The following is a 27,361-nucleotide window of genomic DNA, read 5'->3' on the forward strand; positions in this document are numbered from 1 at the left end:
GAGTAAATGATGCAAAGTGTAAGAATGAGATGTAGGAGCTGCAGAACTTGCCGGTGAATTATGTATGGAGAGGTGAGGACTGCCAAGGATGACTGTTGAGTTTCTTACTTGAGCAGCTGGGTGAATGGCGGACTCCTTTACTAGACAGAGATCAAATGACCAACTTGGATCCTCTGGAGAGAGGGCAAGGGCGTAAATCAAAAGCTCTGTTCTGGACATTTTAGGTTTCATAAGACCTTGAGGCACCCAAGTGGACAGGTGAAGTAGGCAATCGAATAATCAGCCCAGCAAGGAGGACAGAATTAGAGATATTAACCTGAGACCGACAGCAGGTAGAGGGTACTTAATTTACGGGAATAACGAGCTCACACTGAAAGGGAAAAGGGCCCAGCGTTTAGCAGTAAGATGCTTAAGGAAAGGAGACTGAGAATGAACAGTGGGTATAATGAGGTCACAATGACGTGCGTTGGATCAAACTAAACGGCTGTTTTAAATCCGAGTCCATCGATCCCCGGATTGCGCTAAAACCAGATGGTGGCCATGCACCGCCCCCTGGCACAAACCCGCTTACCCCAGCGAAGTGGAACCTTAAACCAGAGCCGGCCCCGCCCCGCCCCCGCGAGCAGCCCCAGGCTCCGCCCCTTCCCGATCCTGCCAGGCTCTGCAATCGTTCGTAGAGATCGTCGCTTTGCCCAGGCGGTTGTGTAGATCCAACTGGAGGTCAGGCCCAAACCATGGCGGAAAAGACTCAAAAAAGGTGGGTCGCTGCCTGAGAAAACCCTGTTCTGTCCTCTCCGCAGGGGTGGAACCTGTTCCTGGTCGCCTGTGGTGGGGCCTTAGATGGTGTCTTAGATCCCGGGCGCCCGGCTTAGACGGTTCCTAAGGCCCAGACCTGGGCGTCCGCGGAGGGAGGGGACGACGGAGTAGCGGTAGAGCGGCCTGGGAAGGTATACGGAATGCGGCTGGGTTCTCGGTCCCTCCGCGACCTCACCGGCGCTCCTCCGCCACGCGCCTGCGCGGAAGCGGTCTCGGGCGGGGCTGCGAGGGGAGGAGGGTGTTGTCCCCCGCCCCGGACACAGAGGACCGGTCCCCTTTCTTTCCGCTGCCTTCGGGGCGCCTGTAGCTGCCCTGTGTCCTCGACACACGTGGGAGTGCCGGCCGCTGCCCAATCCCTTCGTGCCTGTCGTGGGCGCTGTGTTTGTGTAGACGGGCTCCAGGGGGGCCGCACCTGGACCAGAACTAGCTGCTTTGTAGACGCGTGGGGACAGGCCCTGGGGTTGCTTCTCCAGTGGTCTTACTGGCTGGGCACTCTGGGTGGAAAGGAGCGGCTGGGAGGGGGACACGCTTAAGTTAAACTGTTTTCCACAGCAGTAGTGTTGAGCACTCTCTGGTGACTCTCTCTGAAAAAGAAAACCGACAAACCTTGTTTTGGGTGCCATAAATTAACATTTAGGTTTTTCTTCTCTTTAGGCAGGTAATTGTAATCTTTTTCATAAGATAAAGAGGAAAGGAATATTATGCACAGTATAGTGGTGTGCAGTGAAGATGAAGGTGGTGTTGATTGTTGTTTTAATAGGTAGGTCTTTGGCTAAGCCTTCTGCCAGCTGCCTGTTTCCCCGTCCGCCCCATCACTCCCAGGTACAGTGAGGTCTACGTGGAGATATTCGGACCACGTTTTAATTGATCTAGCGGTGAGTTTAATTATTCCTGCCTCACAAAGTGTGCTGATTGTAACACACACTGCCTGGAGCCTCTTCCTTCTGCATAAAACTGAAGACAGGGCATTTTTGAGTCTCACCTGTTGTCGCTTGCCCAGGATAAGTTAAACGTTAGATAATACTTTTTTCATAAAAAAAATCATAGCGAGAGGGAGGCTTGAGGGAATGGAAAACTGGGATGGGAAATCATGTCTAAAATGAGATGTTTATAGAGGTTAATTTATTTGTCCAGGGCTTAATAAAATTGCTTTTTTAAACACACAAACCAACTTGAAAAAACATTTACAAATGTTGATACATTCAAGGGCAGCATCATTCAGCTGTCACAGAAAGAATATCCAAAATGACAGGATGTTTCCAGGAAACTTTCAGCTAACAGAAAAGAGATGACTGGTGTTAGGATAATGATGTCCCGGAAATGAACTTTGCTTCAAGACGTTTAAAGTCTCTGGGTTTCAGTTTCCTCATCTAGAAAATGAGAGGTTTGGACCATTTTCTGTTTTCTACTTCATGTTACTGAAGTTTTTTCTTTCTTCTATTCAGTAGAAAGGTTTTATATTTTCTGTGGTTTCAGCAGACAAGTGACACATAGTAACCCAGATGGATCATTTTAAAATTTTATTAACTTGTTCCTTGTAGAAAGTCAGTGCCTGTTAAAATGATGGGAGCAGACATAGCTGTGTCTAATCTCAAGAACATTTCTTGAAGATAGACCCAGGGATTATTAGTGTTTGGTTTGATATTCTTTTTACTTAGAGCTTTAAAAATACTTTGTGGTAGGAAGGTTTGTTCACAGAAATTTATAGAAGAAAAATTCTTGCACGTCTTTTTTTAGTTTTTCACATCAGTAAGGAAGTGGTGATATTTAAAAATATTTAAAAATATTATGCATATACCTGGAGCTCCTAGCTGTGCTGTTCCTATATAATAAAAATATTTAAAAATATTTAAAATTTTAAAAAATATTAAAAATTTTTTTAATTTTAAAAAATTTAAAAATTTTTACAAATTTTTTACAAATGCTCATCACATAATCTTTCTGGTGTTTTTCTTTTTTCCCAGAAATCTTCCCTTTGAAGTCCTCTGTCAACTTTGCTCTCTAAGACTGATGCACAGCTGTTATCCTGATGTTTCCCTCTGTCCTTGCACGCTGGAGCCTCTGTTTCTAGAATCTGTCTTGTCTGTTGGTTTACTTTTATTTAGCTAAGTACATCCTTCATTAGCTTCATAATAAAGAGTGCATAGGAGATATTTTTTTTTAGAGTTTGCAAGTCTAAAAATGTCTTTATTTTCCTTCCGTAGTTGTTTGCTAGTTTGGCTGGATAAACAGCTCTAGGTTAAAAGTAGTTTTCACTCAGATTTCTGTAGGCATTGTTTGCTGGTGTTGTAGTATCCAGTATTGCTCTTAAGAAATCTGATACCATTCCGATTATTTCTTCCCCTCTGTGTGTGACTGTCCCACCCCCCACCCCTGGAAACTTTTGAGGATCTTCTCTATAGTGTTCAAAATTTTTATGATAATGGTACTTGCCCATGGGTGTTTTGCATTCACTGAGTCCTTCCGGAGTGGAGATTGATGGCCTTTGTCCTGGGGAATTTTCTTGTGTTATTCTTTCACAGTTTATTCTCCAATATCTCTATTTTCTCCTTTCAATATTACTTTTATTGGGATTACTTTTATACTTCATGTATTGGTCCTCTAACCGTCTTGCCTTTTCTCTCTTTTTTTTTTACATTTTGTTCTACTTTCTGGGAGAGCTCTTTTTTTAACCTCCATCCTTCTAGTGAATTTTAAATATTAGTCATGTTTTTATTTCTAGGACCTCTTTCTTAGACTCTGTTCCTTTTTCATAGGCTTCTGTCTTGATTTATGCAGTAGTGTCTCATTTCTCTCAATTATAAGTGTTGTGTGTTTTTAATGTTTTCTTCTACTATCTGAATTAACTGTGTTTCCTCAAACTATTTTTTTTTCCTGTTTGCTTTGGGTTTTTTCCTTCCTAGTTGGAGGCTTCCTGGATGTATCTGATAATGGCCTTCTGTCCATTCTGTCCATTGTTAAGCATGAGAACAGCACAGCTGGGAGCTCCAGGTATATGCGTAAGGCTTGTCCTCTGATGTGTTTCAGGGTAGAGCAAGTCAGGCAGGAAGCTGAGCTTTTCATTGAAGAACTCAGGATGTCTGGTAGTTTCTGTAGAAAAGAATCATCTTCTTATCTCCTTGCTGCCTGAAATTCTGTATGAGGCCAGGAAGGCACATGGGGAAGGGGTGCTGGTGGTCTCACTGTTGCTCTGCCCGTCATTGTCACCTGGCTTTGGCTTGATATCTTAAGTGCAGCGCCTCATGGAGGGGCCAGTCATCACCCAGCTGTGCCCCTGAGGATGGGTACGGGGGCAGACATCTGACTGCTTGGTTGCCTCACTTTTCTCCCCTTCCCTAGTGCCTGGTCCCTCCAAGCTAAGCCTCTCAGTGACTCTCTTCCTGCTGCTTACAGGCTTCTGAAAGTCTTGACATCTTTCATCTGCTGTTACCTCCTCTCCCTTGCTCTTTGGGAATAGTACTTCTTTTATTCCTTTACTGTTGTTTTAGTGGTATTTTGAAAGGAGAGATAAGTTGTCCATGTAGACCAGGGGTGGGCTAACTTTTTCTGTAAAAAGCTAGTATTACCTTGTTTTTATTGTTAAGGAGTACATAGTGTTCCAGTAAGCTGGTGGCAATATTTTATTTCATTACCTCTCCCTTTTTATGGCTATCAAGGTTATTAACAATGAATGTTTCACTGTTCTGAATAATATTATAATGACCAATTTGTACATATATTTTCCTCCTATTGAATTCTTGATGATAGAACTCCAGAAATAGATTTCCTAGATCACACATTATGAATATTTTTATGATTCCTGATGCATATTGGTACAGTAATTTCAAAGAGGTGTCCTGATACTGCCACCAGAAATGTCCTAGTGTCTCAGTTAAATTACAGCTGCATCATCATTGGATAGCTGTCATTAAATGAAAAACAAAACACCTCATCACCCTGAACAAACTAATATGAGATAAGAAATGGGCCAGAATATAACCATATTGAATATTCCAAGTATTCACATTTATCTCATAACACAGCCTTTCATTTCTTCCCTCCATTGACTTGTGTCATGTTTCTGCTGGTACGATATCAAGCATCCTGGGTGTAATATGACACAGAACAGTTAGAACAGTGGTCTAGAAATATTCTAACCCATGCCATTGTGAATATGGTGTAATCAGGTTATATTTGTGATAGCAGTTTATTTATTTGGAGACTGAAAGTAATGAGAAGTAATGCTAATGAAAAATAATCATTTTTTCCTTGGTTAAAGAGGATTGTTGCTGAAGCAGTGGGAGAAATGATTTGAAGAACAGAAAAACTGGCCTTAAAGGGAAACTAAGGAGTCTAAAATTCATTAAATGATACAAGTTACATGAAAGTATTTTTAGATAAAGGGGGAGACCCTTTTAGGGATTATGATTTGAGGGGGACTTTTTCAGGAAAGTGGATAAAGTTTCACCCTGATTATGGAAACATATCCAGGACTTCTTTAGTACCTGGCCTTAAGAAAATTTGATCAGCTGTTGATTGATTGATTGGATAGGTAATGCATTTGTGTGATTCAAAATGCAAACAATTTAAAAAATGATATATAATGAAAAAATTCCATCTACCTTTGTTTCCCTGCTATCTAGCTCCTCTCTCTGAAGGCAGTGAGTATTGATTGTTTCTTACCTGTTCTTCCAGAGATAGTTTGGAAACATCCAAGAAAATACAAATATTAAGCAGTTACACACTAGTACCACTGTACACATTGCACCAGTTGTAAATGATGCTCAAAAGTCATTTCAGAAAAGCTGAATGTGCTAAACACTTAAGTATTTTATTAGAATGGTAAGGTTGTCTTGTTTAAGTTCGTGTTACATATAATGAAAATTTTCAGTCATCAAGGAGGACAAATTTTAAAAACATGAATCTGTTTCAGAGTAAAACATTTGAAAAAATAAAACTTTGCAATAATATTTTTTAAAATCAAAGAAGTATCCAAAAAAGACATGAAACACAAATAGAAAGTACCATTAAATTTGTTTATAGTATCTACTGTATGTTAAAAATAAGCAAGTAGGGACTTCCCTGGTGGTACAGTGGTTAAGAACCCGCCTGCCAATGCAGGGGACACGGGTTCGAGCCCTGGTCCGGGAAGATCCCACATGCCACAGAGCAACTAAGCCCGTGTGCCACAACTACTGAGCCTGCTCTCTAGAGCCCGCAAGCCACAACTACTGAGCCCGAGTGCCACAACTACTGAAGCCCGCACACCTAGAGAGAGCCCATGCTCCGCAACAAGAGAATCCACTGCTATGAGAAGCCTGCACACCGCAGTGAAGAGTAGCCCCCGCTCACAGCAACTAGAGAAAGCCCGCGCTCAGCAGCGAAGACCCAATGCAGCCAAAGATAGATAAATAATTAATTAAAAATAAATCAATAAATAAGCAAGTATTTTCATACATGAATATTTATAGAACTTAATGATATTGATATGAGTGAATCATTGCACTCTAGATTTCTAGTCCTTGCTGATGGTGATACAAATATTTAAATATAAATATGATATTTACTGAAATGAGAAAACAATTTTTTGAAAAATTTATAAATCAAGGCTGTAACATGCAAGTCAAGAAAACTTCAACTGTTGTATACCAGGTTTTAGTAATTTACTTGAAATGCAAAGTTCATGTCTTAGAAGAAACTTTGATAGGTTTTGTTTATCTTGTAGAGCTAGAACATGGCAAGGATGTCTGGTTTCAACACTCTTCTACTTAATATCATACTGGAAGTCTTAGCCAGGACAATAAGGGAAGAAAAAGAAATAATATGAATACAAATTGGAAAAGAAGAAATAAAACTGTCCCTATCCACAGATAACAAAATTGTTTACATGAAACTGGTTTACATGGAAAATCCCAGAGAATATATAAAACTACTTGAACTAAGTGGGTTTAGCAAGGTTGCAAGATACAAGGTCAATATACAAAATTATTGTATTCCTATAAACTTGCAATGAACAGCTAGAAATCAAAATTTTGAAAAATCCACACAGATATAAAATAGAAATATCTAAAATGGTATTGTTATTTCATAGAAACTGAGAGCAGATTTAACACCATGAATAATATCATTACTACTAAGAAAGATTATTAATGACTACGAGTTACTTAGCGAGTGTCAGTTAAATGGGGAAGTCATTGGTACAGTTCCTCATGTCAGCTCATGGCTCAGCTAGGGCAGCACTTAGCTAGATTCAGCTGTGTCCAACAAAAGACCACAGCAGAATATCAAAAACATTAATAAATTATTTGGAAATTATTAATTTTTTGAATAGTTTGCACTACAATTTAGATCACTTGATCAGCAGTTTTATCATATACATAGAGAATAAATAGGAATGTTTAGAAATTTTAAATTTCTACATTGGGGCTTCCCTGGTGGCGGAGTGATTGAGAGTCCGCCTGCCAATGCAGGGGACACGGGTTCGTGCCCCGGTCCGGGAAGATCCCACGTGCCGCGGAGCGGCTGCGCCCGTGAGCCATGGCCGCTGAGCCTGCGCGTCCGGAGCCTGTGCTCCGCAACGGGAGAGGCCACAACAGTGAGAGGCCCGCATACCGCAAAAAAAAAAAATAAAATAAATTTCTACATTGATTTCTATATTACTATTACATTGCTGCATTGTTAAATATTTTGAACGAACATTCTTTTTCCTCTTCTTTTTTTTTTATTTTTGCGGTACGCGGGCCTCTCACTGTTGTGGCCTCTCCCGTTGCGGAGCACAGGCTCCGGACGCGCAGGCTCAGCGGCCATGGCTCACGGGCGCAGCCGCTCCGCGGCACGTGGGATCTTCCCGGACCGGGGCACGAACCCGTGTCCCCTGCATTGGCAGGCGGACTCTCAATCACTCCGCCACCAGGGAAACCCTCTTTTTCCTCTTTTTAACCAAGATACTGGTATGTTACTGTCCATCTCTGGCTTTGATTTTGTTGACTTAACAATGTAGCTTGGAGATCATTCCAACTCTTTACATACAGGATTATTCATTCTTTATTATGCTGTATATTAGTTCATAGTATACCATAATTTATTAACAGTTCCCTACTAATGAATATCTAGATTGTTTTGAGCTTTTTGCTATTTAGAAACAATGTTGGTGTTAAAAGAGTCCAAAGCCTCTTTTCCTCTCAAGCATTTTAAGAACGCATGATAAATAATTTTCGCTCAGTGGATGGTGTGCCACCTGAGAAGTTTATAATATATTAAATCTTACAGTTTATTTTTCATTTTTCCCTCAATTTGTTTTAACCTTTTTCTCATTGCAGTGTCAAGATAGCTTCTCTAACAGTATTTTTAAACTTTACGCGTGATGAATGTTACCTTTTTTTCCTACAGTGTGAAGATTGCACCTGGAGCAGTTGTGTGTGTAGAGAGTGAAATCAAGGGTGATGTAACTATAGGTAAGAAAATAGCCTATTAGTGTTGTTTCTCAAGAATTGTGATTTATTTCAGTGCTTTACAATTCATTAGGTATTATTTTCTATGTTTGACTGATGCCCTAATTTTATTGAGAAACAGTGTATTTCTCTAAGTGTTTAATATTTCTAAAAGAATTTAGTGTGATGGAGTCTATATTTAAACTCATGTCTGATAAACTAACAAGGCAATATAATAAAGTCTTTTATTTGAGAGACAGCTATTGTGTACCTACTATGTGCCAGGCACTGTGCTAGCACTAGGGACCCAGCAGTGAACACAGCAGACAAAGGTACTGCCTTCACAGAGCTTACATTCTATTAAGAGTATAAACCACGGAGTCTGACAGACTTGGGGTAGCATCCTCGCTCTTAACCTGCTGAGTTACCTCTGGCATGTCACTTAACCTGTCTCATTTTCCCCATCTGTGTAATTGTGTGTATCAGAATTAGGTTCAACTGCTTGTAGTGGTGGCTTACACACTCAAAGGTTTACTCCCTTATGTAAAAAGCCCAGGGGTAGGCAATTCAGGGCCTGTCAGTTGATTGTCTGGGAACTCCAGCCTTGCAGGCCAGGATGTGATGGCTAGAGCACGAAGAGTGATCTTGGATAAGAAAGGGGAGGAGCGGAGACAAAGGGTGTACCTCCCAGTGCATCAGCTCCCCTTAAATAGTCTTCCTGAAAGTTCCACATGGTCTTTTGCCTTGGTCTCGGTCTCATGGACACACTTAGCTACAGAGAAGGCTGGGAGATGTAGTCTGAACTGGACACGTTGCTGCCCCCTTATTGGGTTCTGTTACAAGGCAAAAGGAAAGAATGGCTATTCAGTGGTAGTTAGCAGCTTTTGTCACAGGCAAAATAGGAGTGCCTCCCTCAGAGGCTTTTTTGTTTGTTTTTTTTTTTACCTTATAGGTTTTTGAAGGATTAAAAATAAAAGAATATTTGTGGGGCTTCCCTGGTGGGGCAGTGGTTGAGAGTCCGCCTGCCGATGCAGGGGACGCGGGTTCATGCCCCGGTCCAGGAAGATCCCACATGCCGCAGAGCGGCTGGGCCTGTGAGCCATGGCCGCTGAGCCTGTGCGTCCAGAGCCTGTGCTCCGCAACGCGAGAGGCCGCAACAGTGAGAGGCCTCACGTACCGCAAATAAATAAATAAATAAATAAAAGAATATTTGTGAAAGTCATTGCCCAATACCTAACAGATAGTAAGCACTCAATAAACGTTGGCTAATCACACTGTAAAATCAGTGTAGCCTTGTTAGAGGTAAAGTCCAACATTTAAATCAAATGAACAATTTAACATGAGGCAACTTGCTTATATGAACATGATTAAATTCCCCCAAATGCACATTTTAGCACATTCTAGTTCTTTTACATGTGTTTTCACTGGACATGGTGCCCTGGTAGCTTTATTAACGTGAGCCCATCCTTACTAGCCACTGTGTGTTGCTGGAGTAGAGCTTTCAGGGAATTAAGTACACTTTCAGAGAGTAGATATGCCTTGTTCCCTTATACTAACAGTATCTGCAAAAGAAAAAAAAATTTTTTTTAATTTTAGTAAGTCTAAGCCTCCAGCCACTTCAGGCATCATGTCTTATAAAACCAGTTAAGATTGTGCCTGTACTGGGGACTTCCCTGGTGGCCCAGTGGTTAAGACTCTGCACTCCCAATGCAGGAGGCCTGGGTTCGATCCCTGGTCAGGGAATTAGACCCCACATGCATGCCACAACTAAGAGTTCGCATGCCATAACTAAGGAGCCGGCAAGCCACAACTAAGGAGCCCGTGAACCACAACTAAGGAGCCCGCCTGCCGCAACTAAGACCCAGCGTAACCAAATAAATAAATAAAGGAAATACAGCATTAAATTACTAAAAAGATCATGCCAGTATTATGGAACATCATTAGGAATTTGCCAGGTTGGATTTATTTAATTATAATATTTTAAATTGACAGAGTTTCAAAGTTTAGATGATGGCTCTTTCTTTCCAGTGCTGTATTAACTCTTTGTTAACTCTTAACACTTGCAAACTTTTTATGAGGAGAAATTATGATGGTCACATGTTTATCAAAATGTTCCTGTGCATTTTGCCTTTTTTTTTTTGGCCTCATGTGGGCTCTTAGTTCCCCAGCCAGGGATTGAACCCGAGCCCCCTGCATTGGGAGCACGGAGTCTTAACCACTGGACCGCCAGGGAAGTCCCTCCTCTGCATTTTTATTCTAGTATTTTTATGGTTTTCTTCATGATTCGAGGAATAACATCTAATAGTAGCCCACAAGGTGTTCTGTAATTAGAAGGAAAATAAATTATAATACTTACTTTCCCTCTCATTTCTACTTCTTCCTCACTTTAAACAATAAGTGTTCAGTATCTACTGTATAGTAGATATATAAATGGTATAAATGTCTCTACAGGCATAAATGTGCGCACAGGTATACATATATGTTTGTGTGTGTTTGTGTGTGTGTTTCAGATTTGAAATAACAGGTCCTGTCCTTGCAAAGCATCCCTAGAATAGCAGTAAAGGCTTTATCCTGTGAAAAGGAGAGCTGGACCACTACATAGGACTGGGGCCTGGAGGTTTCAGGAATCAGCGCTCGCTTTTCTGTTTCCCCTCTGTCTTTTGTTCCTTTGTGCTTCTCCCCTTTGTTTATCCCTTTTATCCTCCTGCCTTCTGTAAATGTTGAAATTATGTAAAGAAATACAGTATTTAAATCTACTTTCCATGTAAGCTCATTACCATCTGATGATGCACAACTTTGATGGTTAAAATATAAAATGATTGTTCAACACAGATTTTCAGTGACGGATTGTAGCATAAGAAATGGTAATTTTTTAAAAACTAGTGATTTGAAGTTTATCATAGAATGGATCTAAGTTAATATTTGTTGGGTTTATTTTTGACCCAGTTTTTTAGAACAAGAAAATTTGCTCACATTACAGAAACATCTCAATTTTTGAAATTAAGGAAAGGGGCTTCCCTGGCGGTCCAGTGGTTGGGAGTTTGCCTTCCAGAGCTGGGGACATGGGTTCGATCCCTGGTTGGGGAACTAGGATCCCACAGGCCTCGGGGCAATTAGGCCCACGCACCGCAACTCTTGAGCCCATGCCCATCCCCAGACTAGAGAGAAGCCCATGTGCTGCAGCTAAGACCTGATGCAGCCCAAAAATATAAATAAATAAATATTTTAAAAGAAAATTAAGGAAAAGATTCAGAAGTGATATAGTGACCCAGTGTTCTGTGTTACACAATTCTTATCTCATTTTCATTGTGCCTGTTTCTTATCTCTAATTTTATATATAAACATCAAAATTTTCCAGTATTGGTATTTAGTCATTTCTATCATGTTATATTTGGTATAAAATTATCTCTTATCTTTTGATACTATTAATTCATTTTTCTGATGTAATACATCAGATTTAAAAAGCTCCTGGGAGATATAAAGTTAAATCAAAGCTGAGAGTAGAGATAAGTTATCTGATTAAATCTCACTCTCCCTACCATGTTGTGTTTTTTTATTTTTAGTGTTGTGGGGTTTTTTTGGGGGGGGGTGAAATTTTCTTCTTAGGGAAACTTTTATTTTCTTATTTATTTTTAATAATTTTTATTGGAGTATAGTTGATTTACAATGTTGTGTTAGTTTCTGCTGTATAGCAAAGTGAATCAGTTATACATATACATCAATCCACTCTTTTTTAGATTCTTTTCCCATATAGGTCATTACAGAGTACTGAGTAGAGCTCCCTGTGCTATACAGTAGGTCCTTATTAGTTGTCTATTTTATATGCAGTGGTATGTATATGTCAGTTCTGATCTCCCAGTTTACCCCTCCCCCTCCCTTTTCCCCCTGGTAACTGTTTGTTTTCTACATCTGTGATTCTGTTTCTGTTTTGTAAGTAAGTTCATTTGTACCATTTTTTTAGATTCCACATATAAGCAATATATGATATTTGTTTTTGTCTGAATTACTTCACTTAGTATGATAATCTCTAGGTCCTTCCATGTTGCTGCAAATGGAATTATCTCATTCTTTCTTATGGCTGAGTAATATTCCATTGTGTGTGTGTGTGTGTGTGTATATATATATATATATATATATATATATATATATATATATATACTACATCCTCTTTATCCATTCCTCTGTCAATGGACTATTTTTCAACTTATGGCTGTTTTTGTTTTTGCTTAATTTATCAGAACAACTAATGTAAGTCTTCTGTTACAGTATGAGATTTGAACACTTAATAAGCTCTGTTTTCTGGCTTAAGTGGCAATGAATTTAAGTGTAGTTTAATTAATAGATTTTTCAGGATGTTTTACATAACTTATTATTCCCTTATCAGTTTTACTCTTACCAAATTATTCCATTCTGAAATATTTGAGGAGCAAAGTAATTTTTTCCTTTGCTATATTTCAGTTAGTAGAACTTTAAACCTGATCTTCTGTTTTCCTAGAAAATCAGGTATTTGGTTTATCAAAGTAACTAGTCCGAAACTTTGAAGTATTGTCCTTAACCAGAAACCCTATGGCTGTGGCTCTGCAGGAACCTGACCCTTTCATTAGAGGCAGCTAGGAAACAGACCTTGGGAAAAATAACAGCACTCTCGTTAATTATAATTTGGGTATATATTATAATCATAGTATGAAGCCTGTTTTTAATTAGTTTGCCTTGATTCATGGGCCATGCATTATTTCCTGAAAATTTTTTTTGAAAGCTGAAAAACATTTCAGAAAGGTAGCTCTGAGCACAGTCCTGTAGTCCTGTTACAGGGTGAAGGCAGACTCCTGGGGTTTAGGACAGGGCTTGGTGGGACATCGTAATGTGAAGGCAGAACTGAGTACAGTGGCAAAGCTTTGTGATGGAAGCACTTTGTCCCACTTATTCTGTCATTCTTTCCATTAGAGTTTTTAATATAAGCTTTCCTTTTATTGTGGAAATCTTTTTTAAATTGAGGTAACATTGGTTTATAACATTATGTAAGTTTCATATGTACATTATATGGAAATCTTTTTCAATAAAGCAGAACAGTGGCTTTGACTTGAGAAATTCATTGAATATAAAGCAGTTCTTAAAGATACTTCAGCTTACAGGTCAAAGGAATTGTTTTCATTTTCAAAAGAGACCTTGTGGCTTTTGGAGCTATTTATTGACATATGAAAATGTCCACAAAGATTGCTTTCTGTGGCAAAGATAGACAGGAAAAATGCCCTTTACTAAATGAGGGGAATGGAAATTTGATGCAAGGAATGTCTTTCTGGCTGGGTTGCGTCAAGCCCGGCCAACCATTTAGAAAAATAATTCATCAGCCAGTGAGGCAGCTCCGACTCTAGACACACTTATCCAAACAAGGAGATAAGCCAAATAGGGTTTCAGCACATTTGGTAAGAAAATATACAAACTGCCCCGCCAGAAAGAGCGCCAAGAAAGTTCACAGCAGCCTTTAAAAAAAAAACTTTCCATGGTGACAGATTTTTATTGTTAAAGCATTTTAACCTCAAGACCCTTCAGCTTGGTTTGAATTCAGACCCATTCTAGGTAAAAATGCTTCTTGCGTGCAGAAAAGTATGGAGCAGACTGTGCTCACATTCCAGTGTCTTGGACTAGTGCTCAGGTTGCCGGGCTGTCTGGTGGCTGCGCAGAGACAAAGCCTCACTCACCTAAGTCAGAAAGTTCCTTTAAGGAGTTCACCAAATTTAAGTCTTAGCAGTCACATGTCCTGTGGTTCATATACACATACTAACCTCTCTAGTCTCTGCCCAAAAAAGACCTACAAGAGGTTAAGGGAAGCTATTCAGTTTATTGTCACCCATCACCTTGTTGTTAACATCACAACTTGAAGTAGATAGTTTTCATGTTTCAAGTCATTTCAGCCCTGAACTCCAAGACTTGTAGTTTGGCGGTGTGGCCACCAGGTGGAGGTGTTGTCCTAAACACAGGTCTCACAGCAGCTGCTCACAGGTCTCATAATGCTTTATATCCCAAGGCAAGGCCATCAGATTTATAACCAGTTTTCCAGTTACTTACTAACAAACTTATTAATAATGATAAAAACAATAACAATAATAAACACCTGGCTAAAATAGCCCCAGCATTATTTTTAAAAATTGTGTAAGAAGACATGGGATTTGGGATTATTTAATTTTTAAAAATTTGTGCTCATCTTTTTGGGTTTCTTTTGTATAATCAACATGTATTATATTATTTTTGAAAGGGAAAGATGAAAATACCAATTGTTTTCAAAGCTGTACTTTAGAGGAACTTTTAAAGGAGCACAGGTCCCAGTGGTACTTTTGTCTTATTAGCCCTTTCTCAGGTAGCTTCTTGCAAGGCTGCTTGTTGTCAAAAGTACCAGCAGAATATCTAGTGCCTCTGGCTAATTATATAGCTGTGGCAAAGGATCTGCTTTCTGTCACAGCCATGACGATCTCTTCCTCCTGTCAGATTTTTAATGCTGGCAATGGAAAATTATTCATTTTATTAATTATTAATCTTTTTCACTATCTTACAGTATGGTGAAGAATTTTCCTCCCTGGTTAAAAAGAGGTTTTACCCCAGTACCTGAGTATCAGGGAAGTAAAGCACTCACTTTTCTTTTGTTTCTCAGACCAGAAGGAGTTATTTTGTTTACTGTGATAAAGTTCTTAGCTCTTAGTGTCAGGTTATGATGAACTTCCCATTTTGAAGAACTATGATCTCCTTTTCAAACATTATTTTATATAATCCACACTTCAGCCCAGTGAGGTAGGTTATCATACTCATCTTTTTTTTTTTTTTTTTTTTTGCGGTACGCGGGCCTCTCACTGTTGTGGCCTCTCCCGTTGCGAAGTACAGGCTCCGGACGCGCAGGCTCAACGGCCATGGCTCACGGGCCCAACCGCTCCGTGGCATGTGGGATCTTCCCGCACCGGGGCACGAACCCGTGTCCCCTGCATCGGCAGGCGGACTCTCAACCACTGCGCCACCAGGGAAGCCCCTCATCTTTTTATAGATGAGAAAACTGAGGCATTTGAGAGATTAAGCACATAGCCTTTAAGTGATAAAGGCCAGAGCCTGGACTTTGTAGACAAGGGGTGGGGTGCTAGCTGGGGCTTTAATTATAAAGAACCTAAAATAGAAAGATCGTGTCCCTTTATCATGGAATATTTTGATGTAAAATGTAAATCTGGTATTGTGCAAACTACAGATTTAAATTGGTTCACATGGCTGGAAGACCTGTAAGAAATTTCTCATTTCAAAGGAATCCAGTGTTTGTTTCAGAAATGTTTTAGCACCTCTCCCCAAAAGTGTTAACTTCTAAATGCCCCTTATTAAGGGATTGGTTAAATAAACTATGGTATATTCATATGATGTGAAATAATAATCAGCCATTAAAAAGAATAGCCAGCTAGATACTTATATGGAAAAACCACCATGACTTACTAGGTGAAAAAGCAAATTGCAGAATAAGTACTATTCCTTGTTTTTTTGAAAAAGTATGTACTTGTAATTCGTATTTTTTCTCCTTTATTTTTTAACTTTCTAATGAAATATATTTTATATACAGTGATATTTACAGATTTTAAGTATATAGTAGTACTTAAGTCTGGAATAATACTCCAAATTTTTAAGAATAGTTATCTCTAGGTGGGATTAGCAAGAGGAGAGAGGATCTTTCACTTTTGGCTTTGATTGAGGTTTTTCTAATGAGTATGTATTCCTTTTATAAGTGTGTGTGTGTTTAGCAAAGGAAAAAGGCACACGTGGTCACAGTCACGGTCGCCTTGAGAAGCTTCCCGTGGATCTCAGTGATCCCGTCTTCTATTCTGAAATCTCCTATCCTGAACAGGAGAATTTGCCAGGGAAATTGTACTTTAGTAGCTGAGAATGTGGGGAGCCAGAGGTGACAGAAATAACAAAGCCACTCTCTGTGCATCCTTTGACTTGGGCCCCACCCTCTTTATCAATCCCGAGCTCTTCATTGTTAGGGAAAAAAATAAGCTGCACCGAGATTCCTTCCAATTCTCTGGGCACCTGGAATGCCTCTTTATTTTAATACATTTTTGAGCAAGCATGTTAAGTATTCCCAATTTTTAAGATAACAAGCTCAAAAGGGCAAATATAGCACACATTCCTTTTTGTTTCCCTGTAACATACAGCCCTGCCTGTCACAAGCAGATAATGATTACTGAATAAATTAACAAGTTATTAATATACTTTATTAAAACAATAGAATACTGAATTTCATGGACAGTGCCATCTATCTGACGCCCCTCCTACTTTCTGTCAACACTTCTGCCCACCCTCTCTTACTTTCAGAGTCAGTTACTTCCTGTCCGCTTGTTTACAGATAAAAATGGCCTTGGTATGGGTGGGTGGGCGGGCGGGTGTTGGAGAGAACGGCTGCCTCGAGAGATTCTGTTTTCTCACTAGTGGTTTCATTATCACCCAAATGCTAGGCCTATAGGGAGGAGATGTTACCGGATTTAGGCAGTGCAGTGCCTCCTTCATCCTGACCCGCCAATGGGCTTGATGAGAGCCCTTCCTGCCCCTCGACTTGAGGTTGGAGTCACTGCCTCAGGTCTCCTTTTATCAGAGTCGTAGGACTCCAGTAACCATGCTTGGCTCCTTCCTCTGCCTGCCGTTACCCCTTTCACCTGGTTAAAATCACATCCTAGACCAGTAGGGATGGTGACAGAGTAACAAAGCTAAGGTTAGTCTCCATATTTTCTAACTCTCATCTCGCCCATATTTCCTCTTAATCCCTTAATAAAAGGACTAATTTTGGGCTTCCGTGGTGGCGCAGTGGTTAAGAATCTGCCTGCCAATGAAGGGGACACGGGTTCGAGCCCTGGTCTGGGAAGATCCCACATGCCGTGGAGCAACTAAGCCCGTGTGCCACAACTACTGAGCCTGAGCTCTAGAGCCCACGAGCCACAACTACTGAGCCCGCGTGCCACAACTACTGAAGCCCGTGCGCCTGGAGCCCGTGCTACACGACAAGAGAAGCCACCGCAATGAGAAGCCCACGCACCGCAACAAGGAGTAGTCCCCGCTCGCTGCAACTAGAGAAAGCCTGCATGCAGCAACGAAGACCCAACACAGCCAAAAATAAATTAATTAATTAAAATAAATAAATTAATTAGCTAATTAAAAGGACTAATTCTGTAATGCGCTAGCATAAGAAAGCACCAACATTGTAAGCAAAGAGAGCCTTACCTTTATGAGGGAAAGGAAGGAAAGGAATTAATTTTTATTGCTGTCTACGTGTCAGAATACTATGTCTACAAACATTATTTCATCTAATTCTTAAAACAGCCCTGCAAGACTGTTATTATCACCGCCCCCATTTCACCGCTGAGATAACAGAGGCTTCAGAACAGAGGGTGAGCCAGGGCTGTCCGGCTCCAAAGCGTGTGCTGTCTCCACTCACCTCGGCTTGAGATTTGGCACGAACGGCAGTGATAACATTTGTAACGTGCCTAGTGTGGTGCCTGGCACCTATTTTAGGAAACGTTCCTCCCAACAGCCTCCTTGGAAGCGCAGCCTTCAAAAGTAATTTCTTTTCACCATACTTTTAACAGGACCCAGGACAGTGATCCACCCTAAAGCACGAATCATCGCGGAAGCCGGGCCCATAGTGATCGGCGAAGGTAACCTAATAGAAGAACAGGCGCTCATCATAAATGCGTGAGTGAGACTCTTACAGATGCTCTGAATCAGGTGCCACAGTGTTTCCATTCATTTCAGCCCCATCTCTAGGGACCTTTTACAACTGACATCTGGAAAGCCCACTATTTGAGAACTAGGGAAACACTAAGCATCTTTTTCTTTTTTAAAAAAATTAATTAATTTTTAGCATCTTTATTGGAGTATAATTGCTTTACAATGGTGTGTTAGTTTCTGCTTTATAACAAAGTGAATCAGCTATACATATACATATATCCCCATATCTCCTCCCTCTTGCGTTTCCCTCCCTCCCACCCTCCCTATCTCACCCCTCTAGGTCGTTACAAAGCACCGACCTGATCTCCCTGTGCTATACAGCTGCTTCCCACTAGCTAGCTATTTTACATTTGGTAGTGTATATATGTCCATGCCACTCTCTCACTTCATCCCAGCTTCCCCTTCCCCCTCCCTGTGTCCTCAAGTCCATTCTCTACGTCTGCGTCTTTATTCTTGTCTTGCCCCTAGGTTCTTCAGAACCTTTTTTGTTTTGTTTTTTTAGATTCCATATATATGTGTTAGCACACGGTATTTGTTTTTCTCTTTCTGACTTACTTCACTCTGTATGGCAGACTATGTCCATCCACCTCACTACAAATAACTCAATTTTGTTTCTTTTTATGGCTGAGTAATACTCCATTGTATACATGTGCCACATCTTCTTCATCCATTCATCTTAAGCATCTTTTTCAACACAAGTAATTAGTAAATGAGGAAAGCACAGACCAGAGGGGTAAAGAGACTTGTCCAAGGTGAGATAGCTCGTAGGTGGATGACTAGAATCTCCGAGTCTCGGTCTGATAATCTTCCCCTTACGTATGACAGCCTCTTCTGTTCCTGAAGCGAACATTTCCTGAGGATACCCCCAGTGGCCCAGTGCTGTGCTCACTGCCTCAGATAGTCTTTTAGTTGGATGTCTTGGTTCTGGCTGCAATGTTATTACTCATACCCAGACATGTGAACTTAAATCTGATATATATTTTCATATGCTTTGAGGGATAACACTCAGAATTATATTTGAAAAATTGGGGGTTCTAGAGGCAATTTTTAAACTTTATAAAATATTAGAACATGTACATGATCTTAGTGAACTAGACTATAATACCTGTGAAATTTTTATAAGCATTTGTAAAGCTTTCTAGGTAAAATTTTGGCAGGAAATTCAAGCTTATACCTAGTTTATAGCAACAGTGTATGGAATTTTTAATAAAGACCTTGGGAAAATACTTAACTGTGATAAAGAGATTGATTTCTCTTAATGCTTACTTAGGATTTGGGAGTTTCTTACTATATTAAACAGTTTCTTTTTAAAATATATTTTGGCACTTTTAGTGTAAGTCAATTAACAAGTTATATTCTGCAGTAACTCAGCTGTCAGAGATAAAGCACTGTTTTTAAATGGCTTTTTCCTCTTAGACCACAAACATCTTATGTTCTAAATGTTTCAGCTATCCACCTAACAGCATAAAATGATTATTTTATGTGAATATCTGTTTACATTTCACAATCTTGAATGATTATTAAGAAAGGGAATTTTTCAAGTTAGGCATGATTTTGATTCCATTTCAACAAGCCGAAAGTCCTAGCCAGCATCTTTTCTACCTTGTCCTGGGAAAGGCACACTGGGCTTTGAGTTTAAAAAATAAACAAAGAAAGACTGACCTTCTGTACACACCTATGACTTCTTTACATTTCAGTAGTTCTTTTTCAACTCAGAATAAAGTCTTCTGCAGCATAGAGGATAAATAATTCACTTGGATTAAGAAATTACTTACATCGTTACATATATTAAGCTTGATGGAGGTAAAATTGAGAGAATGAACCCAAATTCCAAAACAGCAGAATTGCTTACTGCACTGTTAACTTGTTGATAATTTGTCTCTTCTTTTTATAGTCACCCTGAAAATATCACTCCTGATGCTGAAGATCCAGAGCCCAAACCTATGATCATTGGCACCAATAATGTGTTTGAAGTTGGCTGTTGTATCCTTTGCCATAATTTAAGATAAATCATTTCCAGCTGTCTTTTGGTACCTAAATCTCCTCTGTAGAAATTGTTGTAATTTATCTATCAAATACTTACATTATATATATATAATTATTTTTTAACACATAATATAATCGTATATAATATATGTTATATATTATGTAATTTATATTATGTGTATATATAAACATTTATAAACTATGTTTTTAGGACTAGGCCATCCAGCTCTTTGAAAGGACTTATTTACAGTATAATCCCCTCTGTTCCATTGAATAACCCGAGTAAAAGAAGTATGCTGTTTTCACGTGTGCATGCACACACAAACTCACACTCACCTTTAGGAACCATCTTGCTCCTGTTGCTACATCTTGTTGGCAGGTCCAGTGACTGAGTGGCAGTAGACATGAAATAGAGTAATCTTGGCTTCAGTCCTGGTTTAAGAACCACACTCTGTCCATTTGATTCCTATATAGTTTTAGGTTGACAGTATGTTGTCTGATACAAGGAAATGGTGGATGGAGATGAAAATATTTCATTCTTTGCATTTTTCCCCCCAAGTGTCACCAGTGCCTTTGCTGATTTCTTACTCTAAAAAGATAGTAAAATCTTTTCAAGATGTCAGCGAAACCTTATTTTATAATAGAAACTACTTGAAGGAGAAAATCTAAAGGTTTAACAATAGCAAAATATTTAAATAAACTGCAAGCATAAAATGGACCACTGGAACCATTAAGCAGTCATTTACAACTATGTTTTTAAAGATTTTTGATGGTATGGGATAAGGCTTGCAAATGGAAGTGAACCGAATAAAGTGAGCTACAGACGTTTATACGGTTTGATTTTGTACAGTTTGATTTCCAGTTATATAAAGGGAATTATACATGTTTACATAAAGATATGTCAAGGCATTAACAGTGCTACCCTTAAGTGATTGGGTGTTAGTTTTCATTTCCTTAAAACAGTTATGAAAATATGTTACTCATAAAATCGGGGTATAAGGTGCTCATTTCTTTAAAAATATAGAAGACATTTATTTATACTTGAGATATTTCTATATAAAGATTCAAACTTTACTTGCACACTGCCCTGGGCAAGGAGTTCTGGCCAGGCCAGCCTGCGTGGCCCCTCCCATGCCTCTGTCTCTGCCCCAGTGCAGGATAAGGACAGAGTGAATTAGTAGGGAAGAAAGATGAACATATTCACAATGGCTACTTAACTCTGGCTTACAGATTCCCAAGCCATGAAAATAGGAGATAATAATGTTATTGAATCAAAAGGTAAGTTATGTTTGGAACTTTATTGTGAAAACTGATTACCTCCTTTCTCTTTGTGGTGTTCCAGAAAACAACCTAAGTACAGACCACGGCAAAGTGGTGTGCTTGGAAGGAAGGTGGGGTTGGAAGTGGGCTAACACAGCTATGAGATGAATTCTTTGCCTTTAAGGAAGCTAATCTAGTCATGTGTTTCATACATTAATTTAAAATTCTAGCTATGTACATTTAAATCAGGATTGAGTTAAACCATAAACTTCAGGTGAAAGATTTGAAAAAGATTTCTCCTAAAAACTAGTGTCCAGGGGCTTCCCTGGTGGCGCAGTGGTTGAGGGTCCGCCTGCCGATGCAGGGGACACGGGTTCGTGCCCCGGTCCGGGAGGATCCCACATGCCGCGGAGCGGCTGGGCCCGTGAGCCATGGCCGCTGAGCCTGCGCGTCCGGAGCCTGTGCCCCGCAATGGGAGAGGCCACAACAGTGAGAGGCCTGCGTACTGAAAAAAAAAAAAACTAGTGTCTGACTTCCCTGGTAGCTCAATGGTTAAGAATTGCCTGCCAGTGCAGGGGACACAGGTTCGAGCCCTGGTCCGGGAAGATCCCACATGCCGCTGAGCACCTAAGCCCGTGAGCCACAACTACTGAGCCCACATGCCACAACTACTAAAGCATGTGTGCCTAGAGCCCATGCTCCACAACAAGAGAAGCCACTGCAATGAGAAGGCCATGCACCACAGCAAAGAGTAGCCCCTGCTCGCCACAACTAGAGAAAGCCCACGCGCAGCAACGAAAACCGACCGCAGTCAAAAATAAATAAATAAATAAATGATTTTTTAAAACCAAAAAAAACTTCCTTCCTTTAAAAAAACAAAAACAAAAAAAACTAGAGTCAGTGGTAATTTAGTTGATTAACGTTATTGTAGAATTAAAGAAAAAAAATTAGTTTCTCTAGCAGTTTGCTTTCTTGAATTTCAGGACTGCTTTTCCCTAGCCCATCAGAAACAAATGTAAGCTACTTTATCATAGGTGGGGCAATGCGGGGGCCGTGTAAGTCACCATCACTGCTGGGAAGCAGCTCCAAGAGCTTGTCCAGAAAGAACTGGAGTGATAAGACTTTTTTAGAATAGTGCCTTTCCTTTCTTGGTCTTGACTGGCATGAAAGAAAATGTTTTCTTTAAAAAAATTAGGCTTTTGGTTAATCTGCTTAATGGTTTTTATTTAATTTGGATTACCAGTTATGATGATGATGATTCCCACTGTCATTTTCTATTTATTGTGTACTTACTATGTGTCAAACCTGTGCTTGACACTTTACCTTTACTATCTCATTTATTCCTTACAGCAAACTATGAAGTGGGATGGTCTCCATTTTATAGATGAACTTGCTCAGAGAATTTACAGTGATTTGCGCAAGATTGCACAGATAGCAGCAGAGCTCTGTTTTGAATGCACTTGATACTAGTCTGGTGCCTGCCTCTGCGCTGTACAAACCCTGGACTAAAGTGATTTCTTAATATTTTTTTAAGGGCAGTTTGTATTTTTAGACTTGCATCATCTTAGGAAAAAAAATAGTGTTCTAGTCATTGAATGTCTTACATGGTAGTTCTCTCTGTGTCTTTCCTGCAGCATATGTAGGCAGAAACGTAATATTGACAAGTGGTTGCATCATCGGGGCCTGCTGCAACCTGAACACGTTTGAAGTCATCCCTGAGAACACAGTGATTTATGGTGCAGACTGCCTTCGTCGGGTGCAGACTGAGCGACCACAGGTACTAGAACCTCTCTTTTAAAAAGAGTCTTTTCTAGGGCTGCTAATTTTCCCAAATACCACATAATTGTTTTAATGGGGCAGCAAGTCAGCTGTTTAAAAAGCAAATAATTAAAATAAAACATGAGAGAAACATTCCTAAAACTATAATTTCTTTGTAATTATTGAGTCCTTAATATCAGAAATATGTCCAAAGATGACAATGACACATTGATTATGGGAAAAGAAAATCCAGTGATATTATTCCTAATCTTATGTATTTTCACTGGAGGTGCATCACCAAGCCTTACAAACTATATGGATTTGCTCCTAAAAATACCAACCTTCGAGGGTAAGGAATGAACCTACCAAATTTATACTGAATAGCCAACTTGGGTTCATCTATTAGTTTACTAACACAGATGCCTTGAAAATAAGCACAGCTTGTGAATATGCAGGTATATTTAGATATTTTCCTGTCTTATGAGAAATTGTCCCCTCCTAATAACCAAGAATAACGGGAAGTATGTATTTGGAGTTTCACATTAGAGTAGGAGATAAGTAAGATAGGGCATTTGGGACTTCCTTTGGACAGAAGACATTCTGCTTGAAGTTTGGAGCCTCACTGTTTGGCACACTCAGTATATTACCCACCCTCCTTCCCTTTCCCCAAAGAAAGTATTTTTCAAGACATTTAGCACTTTTGCTTCCTAGCCATATTTTATCAGAAATTAAAATTCCAGCTCTTTCTGGGTTATTGTAATTCTGTAATGTTTGGCCTTTATTATTATTACTATTATTATAAGCAAGTATTACCTCTATAGACCAAAAAGGAAATAAGAACAAATCCAGTATTTTTTCACTATCTTTCTGCATAACAGCAAAACAATTGAAGAGGGAGAAATGAAGCTGGAGTTGGGTTAAGGGAGATTAGAATTATGTGAGCAAGAATATCTGAAGTTTAATACATAATGGTGTGTATGAAACTCTGTTTTCCATTATCTTGCTGATTGTAAGGATCATGTAAAGGTCCTTATTACAGAGGATTCACCCAGACTTTTGGAAACAAAGTTCTTAGGGCAAGGGCCTAAAAGTCCATAATTTTCACAAGTACTCCCAGTGAGATTTACAGTGAGGGAAGTTTGAGCAAAGCTGGTATATATGAAGAGTCAAGATCAGGTGAGTGTCACAGCTGTGTGCTCTGTAGGTCGTGTAGAAAGCAGTGTACTTGGGGTATTTTACTTGTGTTGTCTACTATAATTGGAACTTTCTCAGTTCTTAGAGGCCAAGGTGAAATCTACGAAAGCAAGGTTGAAAACTGATTAACATATATTTTTATATGTAAAATGTTTTGGCTTTTTCTTATTACCAAACTTAACGTATGTTCATTGTAAATTGAAAAAACAGAAGCAAAAATAAGTCAGTGAATGGGATCCACTGCAGGGGCACAGGTTCGATCCCTGGATCCCTGGTCAGGGAACTACGATCCTGCATGCTGCACGGCAGAGCCAAAAAAAAAAGTCAGTGAAAATCACCTGTAATCCCATGACATGGTGATAATCATCTCTACCTGATACTCTTTGCTTTCTGTTGGTCAGTTCTTAATTCTCTTATCTTTTTAGCCCCAGACACTACAGCTGGATTTCCTGATGAAAATCTTGCCAAACTACCATCACCTAAAGAAGACTATGAAAGGAAGCTCAACTCCAGTTAAGAACTAAGAACAATATATGACATCAAGATAATATTTGTCTTTGACCACTGTCTTTTGAAAGAGCCACAGTGTTTATGCACTCTTAGCAGTCTGCAGAATAATGTGTGTTGACTTTATCTTGTAAAATTGAGTTAGAGAGGAAAGAAATGGGGTTTCATTGTAACTGTCCTCTATAATTTGTATAAAATGTATTATTTTCTGATATCCTTGTCCCATTTCTGATAATTTACGGATTTCTTATTTTGTGTTGTTTTGTTATGTAAAATGTTGGCCATGAATTTTAGTTATATAAAAGACTACCCATGATAAGAAAGAACATATTGTTATGTATTTATATTCTAGCATTTACTAAACTAAATAAAAATGTTGATGACAGGACTTTCAGTGAATATACTTTAATCAATTTTTCTACTTGCATCAACTCTCCCAAAATAGCTCTTTTAATTTTTATTGTGTACTAGCTATATATTAAAGCTAATGTGGATTTGTAGCTGTTTAAAATTTCAGTGAAATTTCAGCAGCTATTGAATTAATTTAGACTTCATTTTGTTTCCAAGAAAAAGATTTGGTTTTTTTGTTTCAGTAAAACAAAAGTAATCAGGGAAAGATGTATTCAGTAGAATACAAAATCAAAAAGAATGGTGTCTGATGAAAATGACAAGTAAAATGACCATTGAGTGGTATTCTTAGGTTTCTGAGAATAATGAAACTAGAAGAGATTTTGATATATTTATAAATGTATGAAATTATTTTGGCATATTACTAATCACTAATTATCGACCTTGTCATAATTCTATTTACCTAATTACATAATGGGCAAAATATTGAGGATTTTATTGTAATTCCAAGTTTTTTTAATAATTCAAGTGCATACATTTAATGGGACATACTTTTTAACTTTTGAATCAGTAGATGTTGATTCATACTAAGACATTAAATGCTAAAATATTTTCTCTTGAAACTTTTTTTTTCATTGAAGTATAGTTGGTTTACAATGTTATGTTAGTTTCAGGTATACAGCAAAGTGATTCAGTTATACGTATATATGTATTCTTTTTCAGATTCTTTTCCATTATAAATTATTACAAGATTAATTTTTAATTGTGGATAGTAAAAAACTATTTTCGAATTTCTGAAACTGACTGGTACAGATTAGCCTTTGTTCCAGTTGTGAACGACTTGGTTTTGGTAAGAATATTCATGACTCAAGTTAGAAAACTGTACTACTACATATAGTGGTTTGAAAAATGAGAACATCACATAAATGTCCTGTTTTTGATAACTGCTCTTTATTCATTTTTCAACCCCTGGTGATCAACTTAGGATTTTGTTGATAATGAAAATTTCTAGATAAAAGATCAGAAATTACAAAACTGCCCTTGAAATACTGTACCAGTTCTGAAATATTATCTCTAGACAGGCTCTGATATGCTAATAAATGCCCTGTACTCCAAACTATACAGGTAGTATGTGAAGACAGCAGTGAGATCCCTCCTGAGGACTTAGTAATAAGATATCCCCAGAGAGTCAAACTAGTTTAATCATCATGTGAGAAGAGCCTCAACGTTTCCCAGGTACACTGTGGCTTTTAATCACTATTAACTCATTTGAGGAAAGACAATGTCAATTTACCAAGAGTTTAGAGAAACAAAAGTGACAGTGTGAATATAGTGTTAACCCACGGAGGGGAGGTGCTGAATCCAAGAGATGTGAGCCATTCAGTGACCAGAGGTGTTCTCTACTTCCCATAGTATCAGTTTATGAAGACTTGCTGTGGCTTGGGAAGAGCATACCTCAAGACTTGCCACTTCGTCCTCTAACTGCAAGCTTTACTGAGCCACCTTCTGATTGCTGATACGGACTCTAAGCTGTCATTCAGGAAAAGGGGGAGCTCTGTATGAGAGCATCAGAATTCCATTCTGCACATAGTAAACTTAGAGAAGCTTTCTGATTTATACATCAGTGTCATGTGAATTTAGTTTGTGTAGTTCTGCCTCCATGTCCGTCAGTTTAGTCTGTGAGTTTTGAATATTCTAATAAAATAGTTTATGATCCTTCAGGACAGAGAATCAAAGCCCAGGCAGTTTATTGCAGTCTTTGCTCTTTGGGGCTTCTCCATAGCCAGGCCCCCAGCCTTTTCCTGGTGACAGTCTCTGTCTCACTGAGACCTCATTCAGTACTCAAACTTCAGCACAGATATTCTAGGCAATTATGCTATGTGGTAGGACAAACCCTGACATGCTGATGACATAAAAAGTAGCAACTAAGCAGGGAGAAGAAAGAAACCATTTTATCATCGCAGTTTGATGATAGTTCTTGGGTCAAGATGATGGGTTTTCACCAGGTGAAGTGTCAGGTCTAGAAAGGGTACTTTTTACCCTGCTGTCCTCTTCATCCATTAACACACACTGTAGTGGTTTATCTATGCAGTGTAGAAAATTACCCTAAAATATAGCAGCTTAGAACAACAGATGTGTATTATCTTCTTGTGTGGTTTCTTCAGGTCAAATCTAGGAGCGGCTCAGCTGGTGGTACTGGCTCAGTGCCCCCTCAGGTTTCACTCAAGCCAGACTGCAGTCATCTGAAGGCTCAACTGGGTCTGAAAGGTCCACTTCCAAGGTGGCTGCCTCACATGGCCATCGGCAGGAGGCCTCAGCTCTGCACACGTGAGCCTCTC

At 39.3% G+C, this 27,361-nt stretch overlaps 1 protein-coding gene across 1 annotated transcript; it reads left to right on the forward strand.

Annotated features, from left to right (window-relative positions):
- Positions 1–647: 647 nt before the first annotated feature.
- On the forward strand, positions 648–25,166 carry DCTN6 (dynactin subunit 6). Its single transcript, XM_032618634.1, has 7 exons — positions 648–757; positions 8,185–8,249; positions 17,828–17,933; positions 19,864–19,952; positions 21,186–21,233; positions 22,850–22,992; positions 24,593–25,166. Exons 1-7 carry the CDS (start codon positions 735–737, stop codon positions 24,689–24,691), a joined length of 573 nt encoding a protein of 190 aa, XP_032474525.1. The 5' UTR covers positions 648–734; the 3' UTR covers positions 24,692–25,166.
- Positions 25,167–27,361: the final 2,195 nt, after the last annotated feature.

Source organism: Phocoena sinus, chromosome 21, assembly GCF_008692025.1.
Source record: "Phocoena sinus isolate mPhoSin1 chromosome 21, mPhoSin1.pri, whole genome shotgun sequence".
In the NCBI taxonomy this organism is placed as follows: Eukaryota; Metazoa; Chordata; class Mammalia; order Artiodactyla; family Phocoenidae; genus Phocoena; species Phocoena sinus.

Coding starts and splice junctions, on each gene's coding strand:
- DCTN6 (XM_032618634.1), top strand. CDS start 735: ATGGCGGAAAAGACTCAAAAAAG. Junction 21,234..22,849: donor TAATGTTATTGAATCAAAAG/GTAAGTTATGTT, acceptor TCTTTCCTGCAG/CATATGTAGGCAGAAACGTA. Junction 22,993..24,592: donor TGCAGACTGAGCGACCACAG/GTACTAGAACCT, acceptor TTATCTTTTTAG/CCCCAGACACTACAGCTGGA.